Source organism: Musca autumnalis, unplaced genomic scaffold (genome assembly GCF_047663935.1).
Source record: "Musca autumnalis isolate F117 unplaced genomic scaffold, ASM4766393v1 scaffold_3, whole genome shotgun sequence".
In the NCBI taxonomy this organism is placed as follows: domain Eukaryota; kingdom Metazoa; phylum Arthropoda; class Insecta; order Diptera; family Muscidae; genus Musca; species Musca autumnalis.
The window spans coordinates 236,878,205-236,904,522 of record NW_027411866.1 but is presented as its reverse complement, the minus strand read 5'-3'; the positions used below and the strand labels follow the sequence as shown (position 1 = coordinate 236,904,522).

Genomic DNA, 26,318 nt, shown 5'->3' with positions numbered 1-26,318 from the left:
TCTTTCTATGGGCGTGGATTTTTAAAAAATAATTTTTCAAAGGACCATCTTTCTATGGGCGTGGATTTTTAAAAAATAATTTTTCAAAGGACCATCTTTCTATGGGCGTGGATTTTTAAAAAATAATTTTTCAAAGGACCATCTTTCTATGGGCGTGGATTTTTAAAAAATAATTTTTCAAAGGACCATCTTTCTATGGGCGTGGATTTTTAAAAAATAATTTTTTAAAGGACCATCTTTCTATGGGCGTGGATTTTTAAAAAATAATTTTTCAAAGGACCATCTTTCTATGGGCGTGGATTTTTAAAAAATAATTTTTCAAAGGACCATCTTTCTATGGGCGTGGATTTTTAAAAAATAATTTTTCAAAGGACCATCTTTCTATGGGCGTGGATTTTTAAAAAATAATTTTTCAAAGGACCATCTTTCTATGGGCGTGGATTTTTAAAAAATAATTTTTCAAAGGACCATCTTTCTATGGGCGTGGATTTTTAAAAAATAATTTTTCAAAGGACCATCTTTCTATGGGCGTGGATTTTTAAAAAATAATTTTTCAAAGGACCATCTTTCTATGGGCGTCGATTTTTAAAAATAATTTTTCAAAGGACCATCGTTCTATGGGCGTGGATTTTTAAAAATAATTTTTCAAAGGACCATCGTTCTATGGGCGTGGATTTTTAAAAATAATTTTTCAAAGGACCATCGTTCTATGTGCGTGGATTTTTAAAAATAATTTTTCAAAGGACCATCGTTCTATGGGCGTGGATTTTTAAAAATAATTTTTCAAAGGACCATCGTTCTATGGGCGTGGATTTTTAAAAATAATTTTTCAAAGGACCATCTTTCTATGGGCGTGGATTTTTAAAAAATAATTTTTCAAAGGACCATCTTTCTATGGGCGTGGATTTTTAAAAAATAATTTTTCAAAGGACCATCTTTCTATGGGCGTCGATTTTTAAAAATAATTTTTCAAAGGACCATCGTTCTATGGGCGTGGATTTTTAAAAATAATTTTTCAAAGGACCATCGTTCTATGGGCGTGGATTTTTAAAAATAATTTTTCAAAGGACCATCGTTCTATGTGCGTGGATTTTTAAAAATAATTTTTCAAAGGACCATCGTTCTATGGGCGTGGATTTTTAAAAATAATTTTTCAAAGGACCATCGTTCTATGGGCGTGGATTTTTAAAAATAATTTTTCAAAGGACCATCGTTCTATGGGCGTGGATTTTTAAAAATAATTTTTCAAAGGACCATCGTTCTATGGGCGTGGATTTTTAAAAATAATTTTTCAAAGGACCATCGTTCTATGGGCGTGGATTTTTAAAAATAATTTTTCAAAGGACCATCGTTCTATGGGCGTGGATTTTTAAAAATAATTTTTCAAAGGACCATCGTTCTATGGGCGTGGATTTTTAAAAATAATTTTTCAAAGGACCATCGTTCTATGGGCGTGGATTTTTAAAAATAATTTTTCAAAGGACCATCGTTCTATGGGCGTGGATTTTTAAAAATAATTTTTCAAAGGACCATCTTTCTATGGGCGTGGATTTTTAAAAAATAATTTTTCAAAGGACCATCTTTCTATGGGCGTGGATTTTTAAAAAATAATTTTTCAAAGGACCATCTTTCTATGGGCGTGGATTTTTAAAAAATAATTTTTCAAAGGACCATCTTTCTATGGGCGTGGATTTTTAAAAAATAATTTTTCAAAGGACCATCTTTCTATGGGCGTGGATTTTTAAAAAATAATTTTTTAAAGGACCATCTTTCTATGGGCGTGGATTTTTAAAAAATAATTTTTCAAAGGACCATCTTTCTATGGGCGTGGATTTTTAAAAAATAATTTTTTCAAAGGACCATCTTTCTATGGGCGTGGATTTTTAAAAAATAATTTTTCAAAGGACCATCTTTCTATGGGCGTGGATTTTTAAAAAATAATTTTTCAAAGGACCATCTTTCTATGGGCGTGGATTTTTAAAAAATAATTTTTCAAAGGACCATCTTTCTATGGGCGTGGATTTTTAAAAAATAATTTTTCAAAGGACCATCTTTCTATGGGCGTGGATTTTTAAAAAATAATTTTTCAAAGGACCATCTTTCTATGGGCGTCGATTTTTAAAAATAATTTTTCAAAGGACCATCGTTCTATGGGCGTGGATTTTTAAAAATAATTTTTCAAAGGACCATCGTTCTATGGGCGTGGATTTTTAAAAATAATTTTTCAAAGGACCATCGTTCTATGTGCGTGGATTTTTAAAAATAATTTTTCAAAGGACCATCGTTCTATGGGCGTGGATTTTTAAAATAATTTTTCAAAGGACCATCGTTCTATGGGCGTGGATTTTTAAAAATAATTTTTCAAAGGACCATCTTTCTATGGGCGTGGATTTTTAAAAAATAATTTTTCAAAGGACCATCTTTCTATGGGCGTGGATTTTTAAAAAATAATTTTTCAAAGGACCATCTTTCTATGGGCGTCGATTTTTAAAAATAATTTTTCAAAGGACCATCGTTCTATGGGCGTGGATTTTTAAAAATAATTTTTCAAAGGACCATCGTTCTATGGGCGTGGATTTTTAAAAATAATTTTTCAAAGGACCATCGTTCTATGTGCGTGGATTTTTAAAAATAATTTTTCAAAGGACCATCGTTCTATGGGCGTGGATTTTTAAAAATAATTTTTCAAAGGACCATCGTTCTATGGGCGTGGATTTTTAAAAATAATTTTTCAAAGGACCATCGTTCTATGGGCGTGGATTTTTAAAAATAATTTTTCAAAGGACCATCGTTCTATGGGCGTGGATTTTTAAAAATAATTTTTCAAAGGACCATCGTTCTATGGGCGTGGATTTTTAAAAATAATTTTTCAAAGGACCATCGTTCTATGGGCGTGGATTTTTAAAAATAATTTTTCAAAGGACCATCGTTCTATGGGCGTGGATTTTTAAAAATAATTTTTCAAAGGACCATCGTTCTATGGGCGTGGATTTTTAAAAATAATTTTTCAAAGGACCATCGTTCTATGGGCGTGGATTTTTAAAAATAATTTTTCAAAGGACCATCGTTCTATGGGCGTGGATTTTTAAAAATAATTTTTCAAAGGACCATCGTTCTATGGGCGTGGATTTTTAAAAATAATTTTTCAAAGGACCATCGTTCTATGGGCGTGGATTTTTAAAAATAATTTTTCAAAGGACCATCGTTCTATGGGCGTGGATTTTTAAAAATAATTTTTCAAAGGACCATCGTTCTATGGGCGTGGATTTTTAAAAATAATTTTTCAAAGGACCATCGTTCTATGGGCGTGGATTTTTAAAAATAATTTTTCAAAGGACCATCGTTCTATGGGCGTGGATTTTTAAAAATAATTTTTCAAAGGACCATCGTTCTATGGGCGTGGATTTTTAAAAATAATTTTTCAAAGGACCATCGTTCTATGGGCGTGGATTTTTAAAAATAATTTTTCAAAGGACCATCGTTCTATGGGCGTGGATTTTTAAAAATAATTTTTCAAAGGACCATCGTTCTATGGGCGTGGATTTTTAAAAATAATTTTTCAAAGGACCATCGTTCTATGGGCGTGGATTTTTTAAAAATAATTTTTCAAAGGACCATCGTTCTATGGGCGTGGATTTTTAAAAATAATTTTTCAAAGGACCATCGTTCTATGGGCGTGGATTTTTAAAAATAATTTTTCAAAGGACCATCGTTCTATGGGCGTGGATTTTTAAAAATAATTTTTCAAAGGACCATCGTTCTATGGGCGTGGATTTTTAAAAATAATTTTTCAAAGGACCATCGTTCTATGGGCGTGGATTTTTAAAAATAATTTTTCAAAGGACCATCGTTCTATGGGCGTGGATTTTTAAAAATAATTTTTCAAAGGACCATCGTTCTATGGGCGTGGATTTTTAAAAATAATTTTTCAAAGGACCATCGTTCTATGGGCGTGGATTTTTAAAAATAATTTTTCAAAGGACCATCGTTCTATGGGCGTGGATTTTTAAAAATAATTTTTCAAAGGACCATCGTTCTATGGGCGTGGATTTTTAAAAATAATTTTTCAAAGGACCATCGTTCTATGGGCGTGGATTTTTAAAAATAATTTTTCAAAGGACCATCGTTCTATGGGCGTGGATTTTTAAAAATAATTTTTCAAAGGACCATCGTTCTATGGGCGTGGATTTTTAAAAATAATTTTTCAAAGGACCATCGTTCTATGGGCGTGGATTTTTAAAAATAATTTTTCAAAGGACCATCGTTCTATGGGCGTGGATTTTTAAAAATAATTTTTCAAAGGACCATCGTTCTATGGGCGTGGATTTTTAAAAATAATTTTTCAAAGGACCATCGTTCTATGGGCGTGGATTTTTAAAAATAATTTTTCAAAGGACCATCGTTCTATGGGCGTGGATTTTTAAAAATAATTTTTCAAAGGACCATCGTTCTATGGGCGTGGATTTTTAAAAATAATTTTTCAAAGGACCATCGTTCTATGGGCGTGGATTTTTAAAAATAATTTTTCAAAGGACCATCGTTCTATGGGCGTGGATTTTTAAAAATAATTTTTCAAAGGACCATCGTTCTATGGGCGTGGATTTTTAAAAATAATTTTTCAAAGGACCATCGTTCTATGGGCGTGGATTTTTAAAAATAATTTTTCAAAGGACCATCGTTCTATGGGCGTGGATTTTTAAAAATAATTTTTCAAAGGACCATCGTTCTATATATCGTTGTGTTGAATTGTTACTTTTACAATTTGAAGAAAACTATTTTCAATACACTTCTCAATAAAAACCTTTCATCCAAAATTCATCCTTGATATGAGAATTCCAATTTCATGATGAATATCAAATTGCAAAAGCAAATAAGAAAAGTCAAATATTTACATGGGAAATTCTCAAAAGGCAATGTTCAAATATTGCTTTTTTGTATGTTTCTTGCACCCTCTTCCAATATGTACGTACCTTCCTCTGCGTCAGACATTTACATATGCACGCAAATTACTTCATTCCTCTGATATGTTTTCTTTGTCAATCCAAGTGATGACTTTATAAAGGCCAGATTAGTTTTCCTCCGAAAAAAATAACATACAATTTTTCGAAAGAATTCATTTGCATGCAACAGGGGGATTATCGAAGTCTAGGCAGAAAAGTGCAATGCACTGAAACCTTACAAAGTGAACTACGAACGGATAGTAACAAAAAAATACATCGGGGTCGATTATTCTCAGTAACACATGGATAAATTGTGTTTACCCTGAAATGCAAAGTAGACTAACTAAAAATTCTCAATATTAAAATTTCAAAATAAAAGACCACAGCAAATTCAAACAAAAGTGTTTCCATAACTAATTTTAAAATATATTGTAGTTTTTATTACTTAGTCTTTTTTGCATTTTACCAGAATATTTATTTTTTGCCAATGTTTGATTTAGGCTCTTTTTTTACTTTTCTTACAATTCTTCCCAAGTGCATTAAGTAGAAATTGCTGTACTAACTTGTTTTTCTTGTATTTTTGTTATTTACTTACAGCCCCGCTTAGCTGATACGAGACGTCAGGCCATCCATTGTGCCGACTTGGATTTGGAATATTATCGACTGCGTAGTTTTAGCATAACATCACATGGTGTCTGTAATTTAGGTGATTCTCTGAGGTGATTATTTTGATGTTTTCTTAAGAACTTTGTTCGTTTTTTTTTTTGCTTGTTGATAATAAAATTCATTGAAATATGTGTGGAATCATTAAATTGAATTTTTGTGCGTGTGTGCTTTCTATTTTGCAGAAGTCGTCGCTCTCGTTCAATAAACTCTGTTACATCAACTGGCACATCAAACAGTGGCAAAGATCGACATAATAGGTAAGTTTTTTTGACTTGTTTGTAGATGCTAATATTACAACGATTTTTTGTAAAGAGTGGTAACGGTGAGTGAAGATTTTGGGAGATGAAAGAGGTACATCATTTTTATACCCTCAGCCTTTAGGTTAACGAAAGAATATATACTTTCATACGAAATAATGGTTTAAGACCTCTAGTACGTTTGGTCGAAATCTGTTTCAGACAATTTGGAGTCAATGTAGAATTGTCCGTCTGGCTGGCTGGCCGATTCGTTCCAAAATTTGGCATTCGTAATATTTTGTCCAAACTTAGTTTATGTTCGAAGATGGGCCATATCGGTAAATCCCTTGCGGTACCTATCCCACGAAAGTTCACAATGTTTCTTAAAATTGTGTGAACGATAACTCTCGTAGAGAGAAACCGATTTGGCCCAAACATTGCACATCGTATTATTCTTTCTAAATATGGACTATATCAGTCCACTCCTTCGTGTACCTTCCACACAAAATTTAGAATAAGTGAAATTTAAGAAATCCTCGCGGATTGTTTTGACTTTTTTCAATAGGTAGCCCTTGCGGTCCCCTTTACGACGGTACAAGTCCCAACTTCCTGAGATAATGGCCTGGCCAAGAACCCTGAGGGCACCAATTAAAATGACAACTCCGCCAGATAACTCTCGCTGGGAGTTTCTGTTTGGTCCAAACATTGCACATCGTATTAACTGATCAGGTTTTACGCCACACACAAAATTTGGAAAGAGTGCAGTTTAAGGACTCTTGGTTCGTTTTAAATTTTTGGTTACGTGTTGTGTAGCGACCCTAGTTAAGACTGTACAATATTTTTTTGGCGGCAAATTCATACTTCCTTTTCTTTGGGTCCGAGAGTATATCTCGATCGGCACAGCTGGCAGATACTTTTTTTCTTATTTGGGTAAGAAGTAAACGCCACACAGTGGTTCAGAAATCGATGTTCCTGGCCAAAACCTCCATTTTTTGTTGTCACCGATTGTTAATTTCTATATGGGATTCGATAGAGAACATATTGAAACTAAGGAAAGCAAAACATTAGATCAAAATATTGGAAGGTGTGGGCGTGGCGTGCTCCTAAAGACGAAAAATGTTTACCAATTTTTGAAAATACGCATTTTTTGCAAATTTCTGGAGAAAGAAACAGCTATGTCTCAGAAACTATAACAGATATTATGTTCACTGGTCTTTTGTTAGCTAGATAGGATTGTTGCATTTAAGAGTCGTTTTAACAAATTACTGTAGCGCTTATACGATGTGAGCTATTTTATTTTTCCTCAGGTACTAAATTTAAGTGAAATTCCATGTTTAGTGGCCAAGAACTTTTAGGGAACAGCTTGGAACAATGTTCCGTTTTCACAGAATAATGCCCGAGAGTATCCTCTTTCAGCCCATATATAATTTTGTACCGGAGACGTTTCGTCCGTTTAACACCTTTTTAAATTTTTTGAAATTACATGGGTAAAAATGTGTGTGTTTTTCCATACCAGTTAAAGGTTTTTCAAACAAATTGAAATTTTTTTAATATATGAGTTGTTAAAAGAGTTATAAAAGTTTTGTGAAAACACAAGGAGTATTATTTTCAATTTTGGGAAAAATTATTTTTTTGAAAAAATAATAAAAAAATATACAAAATATTAAAAAAAAACTCAAATTTTTAACTTTGACCTTAAATTCCTCTGCAACAGCCAGACCGCATTCGGTGGCTGTTAATGTGTCGAAAAGCTGAAGCTGAAGCTGTCGAACAAAAAAAAAAAAAAAAAATTATGAAAATATCCCTATCCGTTCAAAAGTTACAGAGTTTTGACCAGGAAAACAAGTAAACAAGTATCAGTCGGCTTTGCCGGCAGAGATATAACCTCAGCCTATGTGAATTGTAACTTTCATCTACGGACAGATCGAATGTATTTAGGATCTTTTCAGAATTTTGTGGCACTTTTTGGGCATTTGAACTTGCCGACAAAAATGTGGTTTAGGATTAAAGTTCAAAAGTTTTGCGGAGGTGACAAAGGGCCGACATAGCGCATTACGGAAGTGGATCTTACTTTGAGAGTCATATCTTTTCGCGCCCCCTAGTCATTTCAGTGGGGTATCGTACACCTGTTGGACCAATATGCCAGGAAGCATGGACTTGTCCACGGAAAACATAATATGGATGTAAGCAGAACATCATCGGTATAGATTTCCAAAGGATTTTCGAACAGACCTTGGGGGAGGTACCTGAAGGAGTAAACCGATATGGCTTATCTTCGAACTTAAACTAAGTTTGGACAACATATTATGAAGGCCAAATTTTGGATCGAATCGGCAGATCCGTTCGAGAGTTATCTTGCGCTCCAACCACTACACCCGGTGTCATAGGGTTTTTTTAAACTTTCAGGCTATCTTCTCAGGAAGTATGGTTTTGCCCCTGATGAAACGTGTACCGCCGTATGTGGGGCCGTGAATACAAGTTGTTACAACAAAAATCATAACGATTCGAGAGTAGGTCCTAAACTGAACTTTTCCGAAATTTTGTGTGGGAAGTATCCGAAGGCGTGGACCAATTGAGTCCCTCATCTAAGTTTGGCAGAAATTTCACGATGGGCAAAGTATGGACCAAATTGGTTACTCCCTTCAAGAATTATCGCGTGCACAAATTTTCCGAACATTTTCGAACTTTTGTGGGGGAGGTACCGGAAGGAGTGTACCGATACAACACATTTTCGAACTTAAACTAAGTTTGAACAAAATATTGCGAAAGCCAAATTTTGTACCAAATCGGTTCATCCGTTCGAGAGTTATCGTACGCACCAGCCATACAGTCAGATGGACGGACATGGCTAAATCGACTCCAAATTGTCTGAAACACAATTCGTCCAAACATACTTGGGGTCTAAAACCATTATTTCCATGAGGCACATTTAAATGCTGAGGATATAAAAACGGATTCTGAACCACATATTTAAAAAATGGCGTTTTGTACGAAAAAACACATATTTTCACCCAAATATTTTACAAAAATGCATTTGAATTTCAATAAATTTAAAAATGTGTTAAACGGACGGTGCGGAATGGGTACAAAAGTACACATGGGCTGAAAGAGGACACCCTCAGATATCATTCTGTTCTAGTTCTAGTCCACTAAATTTGAAATTTAACTAAAACTACCAGAGTTTTAATGATAACATTTATGGACTTTATGCTTGACAATTCAAAAATAGGTATTTTCTACCTCACTTCTTCGGTCCATTGTCAAACCGAGGAGGATTTTAAATTTATCAACAGGTTTTGTCTGTAACCTTTCTTATCTCTTACGGACTTTGACGGATTTTTCGCCATGTCCCCCGTCTTTATCCTAAAGCGATCTAATTATAAAAGTTAAAAAAATGGTTAGGTCGAATTCTCCCGCTTATTGAGACTTATATGTTTTAGTTTTTCATGGCTGATGGACCGTTGAACGTCACTATTTAAGAAAATTTGTAAATATACCGTTTTCTCGAAAATTATTTTGCAGGCCGATGCACTCATAAGTTTAGCAAATATAGCGATTATAAAACAATAGGCCCCCGGAATTCGTCTACAAATATATAGCATTTTGGACCAAACGATATTCCTGAACAGTTTCTGAAAATTGCATGAAATTAGGTTCAGAAATTTTGGAAAAATAACACTGCTCAACAAAATTGTAAAAGTTGAATGTTTCAACAGCAGTTTTTGTTGTTTCTGAATGAAACCGGCGAGTTATTTTCAAATCCGGTTGCGGGTTTTCTCAATCAACTCTTGTTCTTGAGATATAGCTCAAGATCCGCTTTGCGCTCGCTACAAAGAGTTTTTGAAATAATTATCGTAAATATTTATCAAAAATATAGAAAACTATCTTAACCCGGTGCGCTTCGCTACCCCGACTAAGTGAAAAATAAATGAATGAGTCCTACGTAGGTCACATTTACAAATTGTATATACTCTAACACTCCTGAGTCCACTCTCTCCTTTAAAGAAGATAATTAAATTCGGAACAACACTAAAATTGAGTACCTTAAGTTTGAGGATACTTGTAATTTATTCAGCCCATTGGGACAACTTAAATTACACTTAGGATAACTGCTTCTGTTATTGATAATTTTTACTCCAATATTGATATCGATATAATAATGATACAAATTTCATTGAAATGGGACGTATATATCAAATCAAATACATGAAATTCGCCGAAAATATACATGGGAGCTATATCTAAATCTGAACCGATTTCGAAATATTTTGGCACAATTATTTCTAGGCCAAATTCCGTCGCACATTACGAATGTCATTGAAATCGGTCATATACAGCGTGATTGGTGCATCAAATAAATGAAATCGACCGAAAATATATATGGGCGCTATATCCAAATCTGAACCGATTTCGATATAATTTTGAACATCTATTTCCAGGCCAATATTCGTCATAAATTCCAAATGTCATTGAAATCGTACATATACAGCGTTTTTGGTGCATTAAGTTCATCAAATCGGACGAAAATATATATGGGAGCTATACCTAATCTAAACCGATTTCGATATCATTTGGCATATATATTTCTAGGATAATATCCGTCACACGTTAAAAATTTCATTGAAATCAGACATATATAGCGTGTTTGGAGCATCAAATACATGAAATCGGCCGAAAATATATATGAGCTCTATATCCAAACCTGAACCGATTTCGATATAATTTGGAACATCTATTTCTAGGCCAATATTCGTCACATATTCCAAATTTCAACGAAATTGGACATAATAGCGTGTTTGGTGCATCAAATATGGAAAATCGGCCGAAAATATATATGGAAGCTATATCCATATCTGAACCGATTTCGATATAATTTGGCACATTTATTTCTAGACAAAGTTCTGTAACACATTCCAAATTTCAGCGAATTTGGACATATATAGCGTGTTTGGTGCATCAAACACATGAAATCGGTAGAAAATATATATAGGAGCTATATCCAAATCCGAACCGATTTCTATATAAATTGGCACATATATTTCTAGGCCAATATCCATCACATACTCTAAATTTCAGAGAAATTAGACATATATAGCGTGTTTGGTGCATAAAATAAAGAAATCGGCCGAAAATGTAGATATATGGGAGCTATATCCAAATCTGTACCAAACTCGATATAATATGGCACATTTATTTCTAAAACAAATTCCGACACATATTCCAAATTTCATTGAAATTGGACATAAATAGCATGTTTGGTACACAAAAGAAAGGAAATCGGCCGAAAATATATATAGGAGTAATATCCAAATCTGAACCGATTTCGATATAATTTGGCACATGTATTTCTAGACCAAGTTCAGTCACACGTTCCAAATTTTATTGAAATTGGATATAAATACCGTGTTTGGTGCCTCAAATACATGAAATCGGCAGAAAATATATATAGGAGCTATATCCAAATCTGAACCGATTTCGATATAAATTGGCACATATATTTCTAGGCCAATATCCATCACACATTTCAAATTTCAGCGCAATTGGATATATATAGCGTGCTTGGTGCATAAAATACAGGAAATCGGCCGAAAATATATATGCGAGCTATATTCAAATCTGAACCGATCTCGATATAATTTAGCACATTTATTTCTAGAACAAATTCCGTCAGACCATCCAAATTTCAGCGAAATTGGACATATATAGCATGTTTGGTGCATCAAATGTGGAAAATCGGCCGAAAATTAATATTGGAGCTATATCCAAATCTGAACCGATTTCGATATAATTCGGCACATTTATGTCTAGACCAAATTGCGTTACACATTCCAAATTTCAGCGAAATTGGACATATATAGCGTGTTTGGTACATAAAATAAGGAAGTCGGCCGAAAATATATGTGTATTGGAGCTATATCCAAATCTGAACCGATTTCGATATAATTTGGCACATTTATTTCTAAAACAAATTCCGCCACACATTCAAAATTTCATTGAAATTGGACATAAATAGCATGTTTGGTACATAAAATAAGGAAATCGGCCGAAAATATATGTATGTGGGAGCTATATCCAAATCTGAACCGATTTGAATAGAATTTAGTAAATTTATTTCTACACCAAATTCCGTCACACATACAAAATTTGGAGATTGTATCTGTAATAGTTCTAAAGATATTTGCATACAAAATCTAAATTTTTTGGAGGTTCCTCCGGGTTTGATGTTATATCTCCAGATCAACGCCAAATTTCAAAAAATGATATAGCCTATTTTCATTCCAGGCCATGTAGCAATGTACCCTTAACATTTCAGTAAGATCTGTTCAGCGGTTTTCGAGTCTATAAGGCACAAACAAACAAACAAACAAACAGACAAACAAATTTCTATTTTATATATATAGAAGATATACGACGGACCTTGTAAAAATTGCATATTTTGAGTACTTTAAGCTGTATTTACGTCATCGGGAGAAGTCATAAAATACTGGACTATATAGTAGACGCACTAAGCATACCCGGTATGTCATATGAAGATCCTATGACTTCCCCCAATGACGTAATCACAGCTTAAAGTACTCAAAATATGCAATTTTTACAAGGTCCGTCGTATGTTTCCAATATTTTTTGATATATATTCACCATAATTATTTCAATAACTTTTCGTATCGAGCGCACAACATCTTCTTAATATATTAGTGTAAAAAAAAAAACCCACAAAAAATATTTGTTTGTATCCGGAAATAACGAAATTCTGGGTAAAACTCGTAAAAAACGATTTTGAGCTATATCTCAAGAACATAATCTGAAAATAATTCGCCGAAACCATTTAGAAACAACAAAAACTTCGGCTGAAACAAAAGTCGTGCTGATCAGTGTAATGTATTGAAAAGAGTGGGTTGTCGCCAGTTTTTGATGGAAATCGGTTCAGTAGTATTGGAGATATAACATATTTAAAAAAAACAGGCGTGGTCGTGTCTTTAGGCCTCAAGGAAGTACCTAGATTGTAGATTAAATAAAATCCCTAAATTTTTAAACCGATAGATGCGTAATTTTAGCAAATATGGTGTTTTTTGGTTGATTGTCCCAGCCACCACTCCCACGCTATAAAAGGGGATACCTTGCCGTCACTCGGGACAGTTGTCTGCTGACCGCTGGTGAGTTAACTGGGGTATGAAAAGCTCGTACCAATCGTTTAACTCGGTGGGGTGGTGGTGAGTTAACTAGGTTACTATAATTTCGTACCAATATCTTAGCTCTGTAGTATAGTTGTGTTAACTGGAGTACGCAGATTCGTCGACATACCGACGTTTTAAAGCTGTAGTGTTGTTGTATTTGAGTTAACTGGGTTGCGGAGATTCTTTGACGTGCCGATCTTTTAATTCTCTAGTGTTGTTTTACGTGAGTTAACTGGGGTGCGAGAAATACGTACCGATCTTTTAACTCTCCAAAAAAATGTCGTCCACATTTGCAGATCGTTATGAATACACGGTTTCTATTTGCTGCTACTGATGAATCAAATAGATTCCCCGCTCTTTAGTCATTCGCTGACTTGAACCATTATCATATAGGTATCAACACTGCCAGCGTCACGTCAACTGGCTATCGTGAACTGAATCACTTATGTCGATAAAGTGCTCACTGTAATATAGTGTGTAGTGTTTTTTTTCGATAATTAGATTAAATATTATAGCCTTTATTAAAAAATAGCTTGGTGTTTCTCTCTCTAATGTTCCTAACAAATACATTTTTGTGACGACCCTGGCCCCCACTGAGTCAACCCCAGCTTCAAGGTAAAAAACACGTCGTCACATAGTTAAACCATAATTTTCCTGTTAAACCATTAAATTGTTTAAAAATATAGCTATTTGAACTTCTGAATTTGCAAATGTTATTCATACCTTCTTTTTAACATTATTTTAAGTGAGAATATTTATGTGTCTGTTGGATAAATATGTAAATGATTTAGTCCATAAATTGTTGGCCCATATGGCGTATAAGCGACATCATAAAGTATACAACACATTTGCCCAGTCAGACAATTTAAAATTGTTTACATACATAAATATTTTACAATGTTGTCGTCTCATTTTACAACAATTTATAACAAATTCTACAGTGTCGCGAAACAACTTATGTTAAGTTATAATTTCTAAACTGGAATACATGTTAATTGTGGCTACTCATTACAATTTACATATAGCTGATGGCCCAAACTATATATGATTTTGCAAATATTAAACGGCTTATATTTACATTTGTTGTTGTTCAATAATTTTCCTTTAAAAAATTAAATTCGATTTTTAACACTTGACATTTTTCATGTTCTTCTCTTTCCATAAACATCCGTTTTACTACCTCCTAGCAATGCTTCGCGAACATCTGGTGATATTATATTTGAAAGTGATAAAATGGTAACGGCAACTAGTGGTATTATTGGAAGTGGGCCAGGTGGTGGCAGTGGCAAGGCACAAATTCCCGTTTATAAAGTTGCCATGCTAGGAGCATCCGGTGTTGGTAAAACAACGTTAACGTATCAATTTACAACATCCGATTATATTTGCGCCTACGATTTGAGTTTGGGTAAGTAAAACAAAACAAAATTAAAATCGAAATGAAAGCAGAAACACAGAAATTTAAATTCAAAGGAGGAGAGAAAAAATGTACAAAGAAAAATTTATTTTTTAATAGGAAAAAAATACATAAAAAATTAATTAAAAGATACAAATTTATTTCGTAGAAAGCACGTTCCGCGAACTGTCAATATTTTCAGTATGGAATATGAGAATGGACAGAGATGTGTGTTCTTGTATTTGTTAGTCTTTACAAAAAAAAGTAAAGCCAGACCCCAATATCACCTGTGATTTTTTGATTAAAAAACTTATCTTGAAAAGTATGCAGAATAAAATTAAAGCATTTTAATAAAGACTAACATTTTTTAGTGCGCGAGATGTGTGAAAGTATGGCAGTTTATGCCACTAATACAGCGTCACATCACAGGTTTATACATATATACATATATTATAAAGGCTTTATTCACATTTTCTGATTTTTATACCATACACCACACTTTGGTAAGGGGTGTTATGTCTTTGTGCATTTGTATGTAACATACAAAAGGAAACGAAATAGACCCATATACATATAATCACCTTCTGAGTCGATTTATGCATGTCCGTCCGTCCGTCTGTCTATGTATTTTTGTTCGCAACGTAAAGGTCGCATTTTTTGTCCGATTCAGCTAAACATTTGGGAATATAATTTTTTTAGCCATAGGATGAACACTATTGCTTTTGGTGAAAATCATGAAAATGTGACTGAATTCGGTCTGAAAATAAATGTGCCAAATTATATCGAAATCGGTTCAGATTTGGATATAGCTTTCATATATATTCTCGGCCGATTTGACGTATTTTCTGCACCAAACACGCTATATAGGTCCGATTTCGATGAAATTTGTGATGTGTGACTGAATTCGATCTAGAAATAAGTAAGCCAAATTATATCGAAATCGGTTAAGATATGGATATAGCTCCCATATATATTTTTGCCCGATTCCAGGTATTTGCTGCACAAAACACGCTATATATGTTTGATTTCGATGAAATATGGAATGTGTGACTTTATTCGGTCTAAAAATAAATGTGCCAAATTACATTGAAATCGGTTCAGATTTGGATATAGCTCCCATATATATTTTCGGCCGATTTGAGGTATTTGCTGCACCAAACACGCTATATACGTCCTATTTTTATGAAATTTGGAATGTGTGACTGAACTCGGTCGAGAAATAAGTGTGTCGAATTATATCGAAATCGGTTCAGATTTGGATATAGCTCCCATATATATTTTCGGCCGATTTGACGTATTTGCTGCACCAAACACGCTATGTACGTCCGATTTTGATGAAATTTGGAATGTGTGACTGAACTCGGTCGAGAAATAAGTGTATCGAATTATATCGAAATCGGTTCAGATTTGGATATTCGGTTCAGATTTGGATATTTGGTTCAGATTTGGATATAGCTCCCATATATATTTTCGGCCGATGGCTGCACCAAACTTACTACTTACTTACTTAGCTGGCCCATTACAGAACAATTGTTCCATAGACCGAACTAAGAAAAGATCTCCAATTCTCTCTGTTTCGTGCTTCGCTTTTTGGAATACCGCGCCTTGTCAGCTCTTCATCCACTTGTTTGCGCCATCTAGTCTTTGGCCTGCCAATTCTGCCGCCATGGGGCTCGAATTTATACGCCTCTTTAGCAGGTTCATCATCGCTCATTCTTATTATATGGCCTAGCCAACGCAATCGCCGCATCTCGATACGTTTAAATACAGTCGAAATCGCTTATAACGTCGTCGTTTATAACGTCATATCGGTTATAGCGACGATATCCAAAAGTCCCAAATCTCTGGGGCGCTTTATAGCCCTATCGCTTATAACGACATATCGGTTATAGCGACAAATTCCGTCGGTCCCTAGACCAACGTTATAAACGATTTCGACTGTATATTGATGTCGTTGTATAGCAGATATAGTTCGTAGTTCATACGACATCGATATTCACCGTCAACGCAGATCGGTCCGTAGATCTTTCGAAGAATTTTTCTCTCAAACACACCAAGCACTGCCTTATCCGCAAGTACCCAGGCTTCGGAACCATACATCAGCACGGGTAGTACCAGTGTTTTGTAAAGCGTTATTTTTGTTTGACAAATTGTGGCTTTGTTTTTAAAGTGCATACATAAGCCAAAGTAGCATTTGTTGGCCACTACAATTCTTCTTTTTGTTTCACAAATGATATCGTTTGTTGCGTTTACAGCGGTGCCGAGGTATACGAAGTCATTTACTACCTCAAAATTATAGGAACCAACTTCAACAATTGGTCCGATCTCAATGGACGCATTGCGCGTCGACACCATCAGCTTGGTCTTCTCGCCGTTTACCGCCAAACCCACTTTAGCAGATTCTCCTTCGACCTTTATAAAGGTATCAGTTACTTCTTTTACTGTTCGGTCCATGATGTCTATATCATCAGCATAAGCAGGTAACATGTGGCTATTGGCGTAGATTGTGCCACTTCTTTTGACGTTTGCCTCTCGTATAACCTTTTCCAGCAGGATGTTGAAGAGATCACACGAAAGGCTGTCTCCTTGTCTGAAACCTCTTTTGGTACCAAACTCTTCGCAGAGGTTCTTTCCTATTTTAACTGAGGACCTCGTGTCAGTTAAAGTCATTTTACAAAGCCGAATGAGCTTTGCGGCGATACCAAATTCAGACATTGTTGGAATACCTTTGAACGTAGCGGGCTGTCGAATGCTGCTTTATAATCGATAAAAAGGTGGTAGGAGGTGATCTGCATCTCTTGGGTCTTCTCCAGGATTTGCCGCAGGGTAAATATCTGGTCAATGGTGGACTTTGCAGGTCTAAAGCAATGTCGTGCTTTGGTATTGCTAAAGTTACGAAGTTTTTCGGCAATTCACACACACACGACCCGAACGCAACGAAAGAGCATACAAATGTTTTGATTTGTTTTTGTTTTGCAGCATGCGTGCATACAACGTTACTAACACACTGTCAAAAGTTGCAAATATTGAGAATTTTGTGTGCCCTCTTCTTGGTCGGCTATGGCCTAAAGCCGCATTGGTATGGTCCAATTATTTCGTTGACCATGGGCTTTAGTCGTTCGCACAATATCCCTGACACTATCTTGTAGGCTTATGCCCCTATAGTTGGAGCATAAAGTCTCATCTCCTTTCTTATGAACGGGACACAGGATGCTCAGGTTCCAATCGTCGGGTACGCGTTCTTCCTGCCAGATGGAGCTAACTAGCTGATGCATACACCTCCGTCTCCGGTTTTAAACAGCTCGGCTGGTAGGCCACAGCTCCGGCTGCCTTATTATTCTTTAGCCGGTATATTGCTGTCTTTACCTCATCTTGGCCGGTATACATTCAATACCATCTTCTGGGATTGGTTCTGTGGTATCTTTGTCGACTTCGCTACCATTGGATACCAACAGTTTGGAAAAATGCTCTTTCCATATCCTTAGCACACTCTGTATCAGTTACCAGATTACCTTGTTTGGCCAGTACCAAAGCCATCAGTTTGATGTTTCACTCTTTGGTAGAATTTTCGGACTTCATTCTGTCTCCTGTACATCTTGATTTGTTCACACTCTTGCTTTTACATCTCTCTCTTTTTCCTGCGGAAAAGACGTTTCTCCTCTCTCCTTTTCTCCCGATACCGCTCTCGTGCGCTACGCGTTGCTACTGATTGTAAAGTAGCCCTATATGCCGCATTTTTCTCTTCGGTAGCAGCACGGCACGCCTGATCATACCATGAATTCATTGGTGGAGGTCTCTGGTATCCAAGTACTGATTTTGCGGCTGTTTGCAAGGAGTAAGCAATGTTTTGCCATTGTCCTGATATGTTATTGGGACGAGGAGTGCTTTTATTAAGCAGTTGGACCAGTTGAGTGGAATATGCTGTGGCTATCTGTTGTGATTGCAGCTTACCGACTTTGTTTGCTACGTTTAATCTGGTACGTACCTTTGCTGCAACAAGGTAGTGGTCCGAGTCTATGTTTGCACCTGGGAACGATCGTACATCCAACACGCTTGATGCATGTCTTCCATCTATTACAACGTGATCAATTTGATTTCTTGTTTTCTGATCTGGAGACATCCAGGTGCCCTTATGAATATCGAGATGCTTAAATCTGGTACTGCTAACTACCATGTTTCTTGCAGCTGCAAAGTCTATCAGCCTCATACCATTGTCAGATGTTTCACTATGGAGACTGAATTTCCCAACTGTTGGGCCAAAAATATTCTCCTTTTCAATTTTGGCATTAAAATCGTCTAGTGTAATTTTAATGTCATTGGCAGGGCAACGGTCATAAGTTTCTTCTAAGCGCTCAAAAAAAATATATCTTTGGTCTGTTCGTCCTTGTCCTCAGTTGGAGCATGAGCGCAAATAAAGCTGATGTTGAAGAATTTTGCTTTTAATCGAATTGTAGCGAGTCTTTCATTCACTGGGGTGAAGCTGGAGAACAGATGTTTTAACCTCCGACAAACTACAAATCCGTAACCAAACTCATGCTTTGTGTCATGGGAGCTATAATACAGTGCGTCACCTTTAGGTGTTGTCGTGACGCCTTTCCCGTTCCATCGTATTTCCTGTATGGCAGTAATGCCGGCCTTGTACTTTTCAAGTACATCTGCCAATGCGTAAACTACACCTTATCTATAAAGAGTACGAACATTCCAGGTGCAGATTCGCAGATCATGGTCCTTAAAACGTTTGCGGGGGTCGTCAACTTTTGAGGGATTTGTTTTTCTTTTCTTTCGTTTTTTCATAGTAGGCTGTTTTTCTAGGGGAGTGTTACTAACCCGACGCCCAAACATAAGTTTTTAACGTTCTTATGGATGAACGGGCGGCACATGTTAGCTCACTACCTTTAGCGGGTGTTAAAGGCAGTTCCCCAGGTGACACCACGTGTCAACTTGAGATGAAAGAGGGACCAAGATAAATCCTGGGCTTTGCCATGTTAAAGCCGGTCAGGACCGTTGCATGGTATCTTCCATCCCCTACGTCACATATACATACATATATTATGAAGGCTTTATTCACATTTTCTGATTATTATTTATTATTTATTTTGCCTTGTAGTTAAACCTAGTTAATATCAATTTTATTCAACAGCATCGTTAATATATTTAAAAAATCATTAAATTTATTTAAGAGTATTTCATCAGTAATTGACTTGCTTTTGTCAAAGTTCAAGTACAAAAAGTTTATAAGCACACATTTTCTTTGTATATGTGTTTACGATAATATACACTTATAATAAGATTTATTTAAAGGCTATCACAAAACATTTTAATGTTATTTAAATTTACAGTTGAACGCCTTGTTAAGCAAAGCCAAAAAAAAAAACAAAATTTGAACACAGTTGAGTGACCATGTCTGACCTTTGTGTTGTTGTCTTCTTTTTATCTACAACATTGAAAGTAAAAGTTAGTGGCCTTTTAGTGTTATCAAAACACAATTACTTGGCACAAATTATATACAAAAAAATCTTAAGCATTAGCTTCTAAATATTGTAGACTAAATTTCACAAACAAATTTAAGATATTATCTTACAAATCTTCAAGTTTCTTAGAGGAGTAAAGTTCATTTACTTAAATGAGTATAAACAATGCAATATAAAGCATTTTATAGACAAGAGTTACTTACATATTTTAAGCACTATTGAACGTTTAACTTTTCCCTTTTGGGATCTACTTTAATTTCAATTTGAATAAATATCATCATTATTCCAAACGAAACCAACAGCATACGAAATAGCTTCTGCTAACGTCGAAATTCTTATGTTGGCTATTCAAAACCCCAAACTAGTTGCAGTTCATATTTCTTATATAAATTTAATTTAAAACTCTTATGAATTTCATTAAAGTCTGCAAACAAATGTGATGCAGATACATATCATGGATAGATGTACAGATGTATGTACAGGAAAGTGTATTAAAACACACTCAGCTTCTTTTGATGTAGATTTATAGCAGGACAAGTGTGTTGGAATATTTAAATGTAGTCCTTACTCACAAATACTTTTACATCAACTGAAGTCAGTTGATTAACAGCAACATATGTTATATTAGTTTATTAAGCAATGACAAAATTCGAAAAGGAAAATATTCGTTGTTAATGTGTGTTTATTCTGCAATACATTAGCACTTCCATTTGTGGAATTGAAGGTATTTCTATTGTGTCAGTTAATTAATATTCTGAATAATTTTATTCACTACGGTTTTATTATATTCTGCTCAAATCAAACAAGGAGTTCGAACTGGCAATAATCTAGTAAAGGGAAACCAAAATACATGAAGTTTTCGTTATTAACCCACTTAAAGTCACTGGTCGTTTAAACGTCACAAAAAAGGGTTGCAAAAATTTACATAAAATTCGGATATTTTCACATATTTTTGTATTTTTACCCTCAGTCTTTAGACTATAGAGGGAATATACACTTTGATAGGACCATAAATTTGCCTTATCGAAATAAAAGTTTTAGGCCCCAAGTATGTTTGGACGAAATTAGTTTCAGAAAATTTGGAGTTGATTAAGCAGCCATGTCCGTCAGTCTGTCTGGCTGGTGCGCAAGATAACTCTCGAACGGATCTACCGATTCGAACCAAATTTTGGGTATTGTAATATTTTGTACAAATTTAGTTTAAGTTCGAAGATGAGCCATATCGGTCCACTCCTTCGGGTATCTTCCCCACAAAAGTTCAAAATTTTTCTGTAAAATGGTGTGAACAATAACTCTCGAAGGGAGCTATGGATTTCGTCCAAAATTTGCACATCGTATTATTCCTTATAGATATAGATCGGGTTCGAATATTAAACCGCATATATGAAGTTCAATAGCTCCTTTCGCATCGTTTTGATTCTTTTTTCAGTAGGTTGTTCTAGCGGCCTCATTTACGACGGTGCAATTTGTTCCGGGTGACGTCGGGGATGAAAGATACCAAGGAACGGTCCTGACCGGCTTTAACATGGTAAAGCCCAGGATTTTCCTTGGTCCCTCTTTCATCTCAAGTGGACACTGACCTCCCCGTGGTGTCACGTGGGGCGATGCCTTTAACACCCATTAAAGGTAGCGAGCTAACATGTGCCGTGCGTTCTTGGGTTTAGGCGTCGGGTTAGTAACCCTCCCCTAGAAAAACAGCCTACAATAAAAAGCGAAGGAAAAGAATAACAAACCCCTCTAAAGTTGACGAACCCCGCAAACCTGGAATTTTCGCACATTTTCTAGAGAATGTGAATTTTACGCATTGGCAGATGTACTTGAAAAGTACAAGACCGACATTACTGGCATACAGGAAATACTACCCAGCAAAATGTTCGATGCCAAAGATGCCATTCAATCATGGGTGCAAGTGATCTGGCATGTCATCTTTTTAGCATCTTCATCGATGAATTTTATATGAGCGTGGACCCCAAAAGATGCTATTCATTTTTGGATCCAAAGCATATCATTTACACCAAAGCTTTGACATGTCATTTTCACCAATGCTTTGGCATGTCATTTTCACCAACCCTTTGCAATGACATTATCATTACGACGAGATTTTTAACAACGTTGGTTGTGGTTTCGAGTCTCCGACAACATCAAGCCTATTTTAAATAATTAATCTTATATATTTAGAAAATTTTTATAAATAAGAACACAAAATTCATCTCTATTGGTTCGATGGAATGGGTTCAAATACTGATGAAAAGATCGGATCTTTCGCGACTTCCTTTGCATGGGTTCAAAGGCTGATAAAAAGATCGGATCTTTCACGACTTCCTTTGCATTGGTTTAAATGCTAATGAAAAGATCGGATCTTTCACGACTTCGTCTAAACCAATGCAAAAGATGCCATGAAATCACGTCATCGCATGGAACACCTTCCTTCAAATTTTGCTGGGTATGGATTGGGAAAGGCGTCACAACAACAAAAGTGACGCGCTGTATTATAGCTGCCATGACACAAAGAATGAGTTTGGTTGCGGATTTGTAGTTGGTCGGAGGTTAAAACACCTGGTCTCCAGCTTCATACCAGTGAATGAAAAACTCAGTTCGATTAAAGCAAAATTCTTCAACATCAGCTTTATTTGCGCTCATGCTCCCACTGAAGAAAAGAACGAACAGACCAAAGACACATTTTACGAGCGCTTAGAAGAAACATATGACCGTTGCCCTGCCCATGACATTAAAATTATTCTAGGCAATTTTAATGCCAAAATTGGAAAGGAGAATATCTTTGGCCCAAAAGTCGGGAAATTCAGTCTCCACAGTGAAACACCTGAAATGGTATGAGGCTGATAGACTTTGCAGCTGAAAAAAACATGGTAGTTAGCAGTACCAGATTTAAACATCTTGATATTCATAAAGGTGCCTGGCTGTCTCCAGATCAAAGAACAAGTAATCAAATTGATCATGTTGTAATAGATGGAAGACATTCATCGAGCGTGTTGGATGTACGATCGTTCCGCGGCGCAAACATTGATTCGGACCAAACATTGATTGCAGCAAACGTAGCAAACAAAGTGCGAACAGACACAACACGGCAGTTGGACATCGGTAAGCTGCAATCACAACAGATGGCCAAAGCATATTCCACTCAACTGGCCCAACTGCTCAATCAAAGCACTCCTCGTCCCGATAACATATCAGGACAATGGCAAAACATTGCCCACTCTATGCAAACAGCCGTAAAGTCAGTACTTGGATACCAGAGACCTTCACCAAGGAATCCATGGTATGACCAGGAGTGTCGTGCTGCTACCGAAGAGAAAAATGCGGCATATAGGGCTACTTTACAATCAGTAGCAACGCGTAGCGCACGAGAGTGGTATCGGGAGAAAAGGAAAGAGGAGAAACGTCTTTTCCGCAGGAAAAAGAGAGTGATGGAAAAGCGGGAGTGTAAAACAAATCGAGATGTACAGGAGACAGATTGAAGTCCGAAAATTCTACCAAAGAGTGAAACATCAAACTGATGGCTTTGGAACTGGCGCATCCTCCTGTAGAGACCAGCAAGGTAATCTGATAACTGATACAGATAGTGTGCTAAGGATATGGAAAGAGCATTTTTCCAAACTGTAGCGAAGTCGACGAAGATACCACAGATCCAATCCAAGAAGATGGTATTGAATGTATACCACCCGGCCATAAAGACAGCAATAAACCGGCTGAAGAATAATAAGGCAGCAGGAGCTAATGGCCTACCAGCCGAGCTGTTTAAAACCGGAGGCGACAAGCTGATAAGGTGTGTTCATCACCTAGTTAGCACCATCTGGCAGGAAGAACGAGTACTCGACGATTGGAACCTGAGTAGCCTGTTCCCTTTCCACAAGAAAAGGGATAAGACTATATGCTCTTACTTTAGGGGTATAAGTCTTCTCCTTATTGCCTACAAGATAGAGTCAGGGATATTATGCGAACGACTAAAGCCTATGGTCAACAAGATAATTGGGCCATACCAATGTGGCTCTAAACCTGACAAGCCCACCATTGACCAGATATTTACCTTGCGGCAAACCCTGGAGATGACCCAAGAGATGCAGATCGACACCTACCACCTTTTTGTCGATTATAAGGCAGCCTTCGACAGCCTCCTACGTTCAAAGGTATTCCAAGCGGTGTCTGAATTTGGTATCCTCGCAAAGTTCATTCGGCTTTGTAAAATGACTTTAACTGACACTTGATCCTCAGTTAAAATAGGAAAGAACCTCTCCGAAGAGTAAAGTACCAAAAGAGAGACGGCCTCTCCTGTTACTTACTCTACATTCTGCTGGAAAAGGTTATACGAGATGCGAAGGTCAATAGAAGTGGCACAATATATACAAACAGCCATATGTTACTTGCTTATGCCGATGACATTTACTTCATGGGTCGATCGTTAAAGGAAGTAACTGATACCTTTGCTAAAGTCGAAAGGGATTCTGCTAAAGTGGATGAAGAGATGAAAAGGCGCGGTATTCCAGAAAGCGAAGCAGCAAAAAGAGAGTCGGTATAGGTGAATTGTGGGCAACGCTTAAGTCACTCTCGAACCCTGGAAGAAGGGAAGATAGGACCTCAGTCACGTTTGGCGACGTTACGTTGACTGACCCGAAGAGGTGCGCAAGTAATTTCAATCGACAGTTTGTCGAGCATCCCGAGAGTGACAGGGCGAAGAGAAGAGTATTACGTCGCATCAGATCTCTCCCTGCCGAGGATGAACCACCACAATTTACAATGGATGATGTTGCCAATGTCATCAGGAACGCTAAATCATCCAAAGCGTTGGGCCCTGATGGAATCTCCATGGTAATGTTGAAGCAGCTGGATGAGCCGGGAGTCGAGTATCTCACCAAAGTCTTCAACTTGTCGCTAGCCACCCTCGTTGTTCCCGAAGTCTGGAAAATGGGCAGGGTGGTCCCACTACGGAAGCCAGGCAAGGATGCCAGCAAAAGTGAATCGTACAGACCGATTTCGCTTTTGTCGCCCGTAGCAAAGACACTTGAGGCCTTGATCCTCCCCAGTATCAGAAATAGCTATCAAGTTGCCGATCATCAACATGGATTCCGTAAGCAGCACAGCACGACAACAGCGCTGCACGCCATTACCACATATATCTGTAAAGGACTCAACCAGAGACGGCCGTGCGACAGAACAGTGATGGTGGCTCTTGACTTATCAAAAGCCTTTGATACAGTCAGGCACTCCACGCTGTTTGAGGACATTGAGCAGACAACCCTCCGGCCAAGCTTGAAACGTTGGATAGTCAACTATATGTGTGGACGCCAGTCGTACGTGGAATTCAGGAATAAGAAGTCCAAACCCCGTAGAGTGAAACAGGGAGTTCCCAAGGTGGGGTGATATCTCCGGAACTGTTTAACCTCTACCTCTCCTGTATTCCACCCCCTCCAGACGGCATTGAGATCGTGACGTATGCGGATGATTGCACGATCCTGGCGTCGGGTACCTATCCTGATGACATTTGTGAGAGACTGAACAACTATTTAACTGATCTTACCACCTTTTTCCGTTCGAGGAATATGCAGATATCCCCCACAAAATCTACAGCCACTCTATTCACCACATGGACAGCGCAGTTTGGACGTGAGTTGAATGTCGTGGTCGACGGTAGCAGAATTCCGACCACAAACTGCCCTAAAATTTTAGGGGTCACATTCGACACTACATTCACGTCGTGCGCACACGCCACAGCTATCTGCGACAAGTTGAAAAGTAGGAACAAGGTCCTCAAGTCCCTGGCCGGCAGCACTTGGGGTGCAGATAAAGAAACCTTGTTGGCCACGTATAACGCGATAGGTCGGTCTGTGGTAAGCTCCAGTCTGGTCCCCGAGATTGTGTGATTCGAACTGGAAAAAGATTCAAACTTGCCAGAATGCCGCCTTGAGAACAGCGACAGGGTGCCTCCTCAAATCTTCAGTGGACCATCTACATGAGGAGGCAAAAATTCTTCCTGTAAAGCAACATAATGAGATGCTTTCGTTGCAGTACCTGCTTGGATGTTATCGTGAGAGCCATCCCAATCACCATCTTGTGGGTAGGCCCGGTCCATTCAGGGAGATCAGGAAGGATATCCATGCTCTAGAGGGAGAGGTCCAACGATACAGGAGAGAACCCCTAGATCAACAAGCATATCAAGCAGGATTGAATAGCATTCACACGGACGCAGTTGCCAAGGCCTTAAGCAATTATAGTGTGAATAAAGTACTCGGAGTACATCCTCCATCTATCGCAGCTGAGGAGCGTCAGCTGCCACGACAAACCAGAGTAGTTTTGGCTCAACTACGCTCGGGATATTGCAGTCGCCTAAATTCGTATTGGGCGGAAATCGATCGCGCCGTGCAAAACATCTGCCCAGTATGCGGCATGGGCCCGCACGACACACAACACCTTTTTAACTGCCC

General features: G+C 37.1%; 1 protein-coding gene across 1 annotated transcript in view; it reads left to right on the top strand.

Moving 5' to 3' along the window:
- Nucleotides 1–26,318, top strand: part of LOC141399140 (uncharacterized) — a 337,564-nt gene that overhangs the window by 283,864 nt on the left and 27,382 nt on the right. The window contains exons 7-9 of the mRNA XM_073977303.1: nt 5,538–5,659; nt 5,789–5,863; nt 14,205–14,422. Coding sequence (XP_073833404.1) covers nt 5,538–5,659; nt 5,789–5,863; nt 14,205–14,422 — 415 coding nt within the window. The remainder of the gene's footprint in view (nt 1–5,537; nt 5,660–5,788; nt 5,864–14,204; nt 14,423–26,318) is intronic.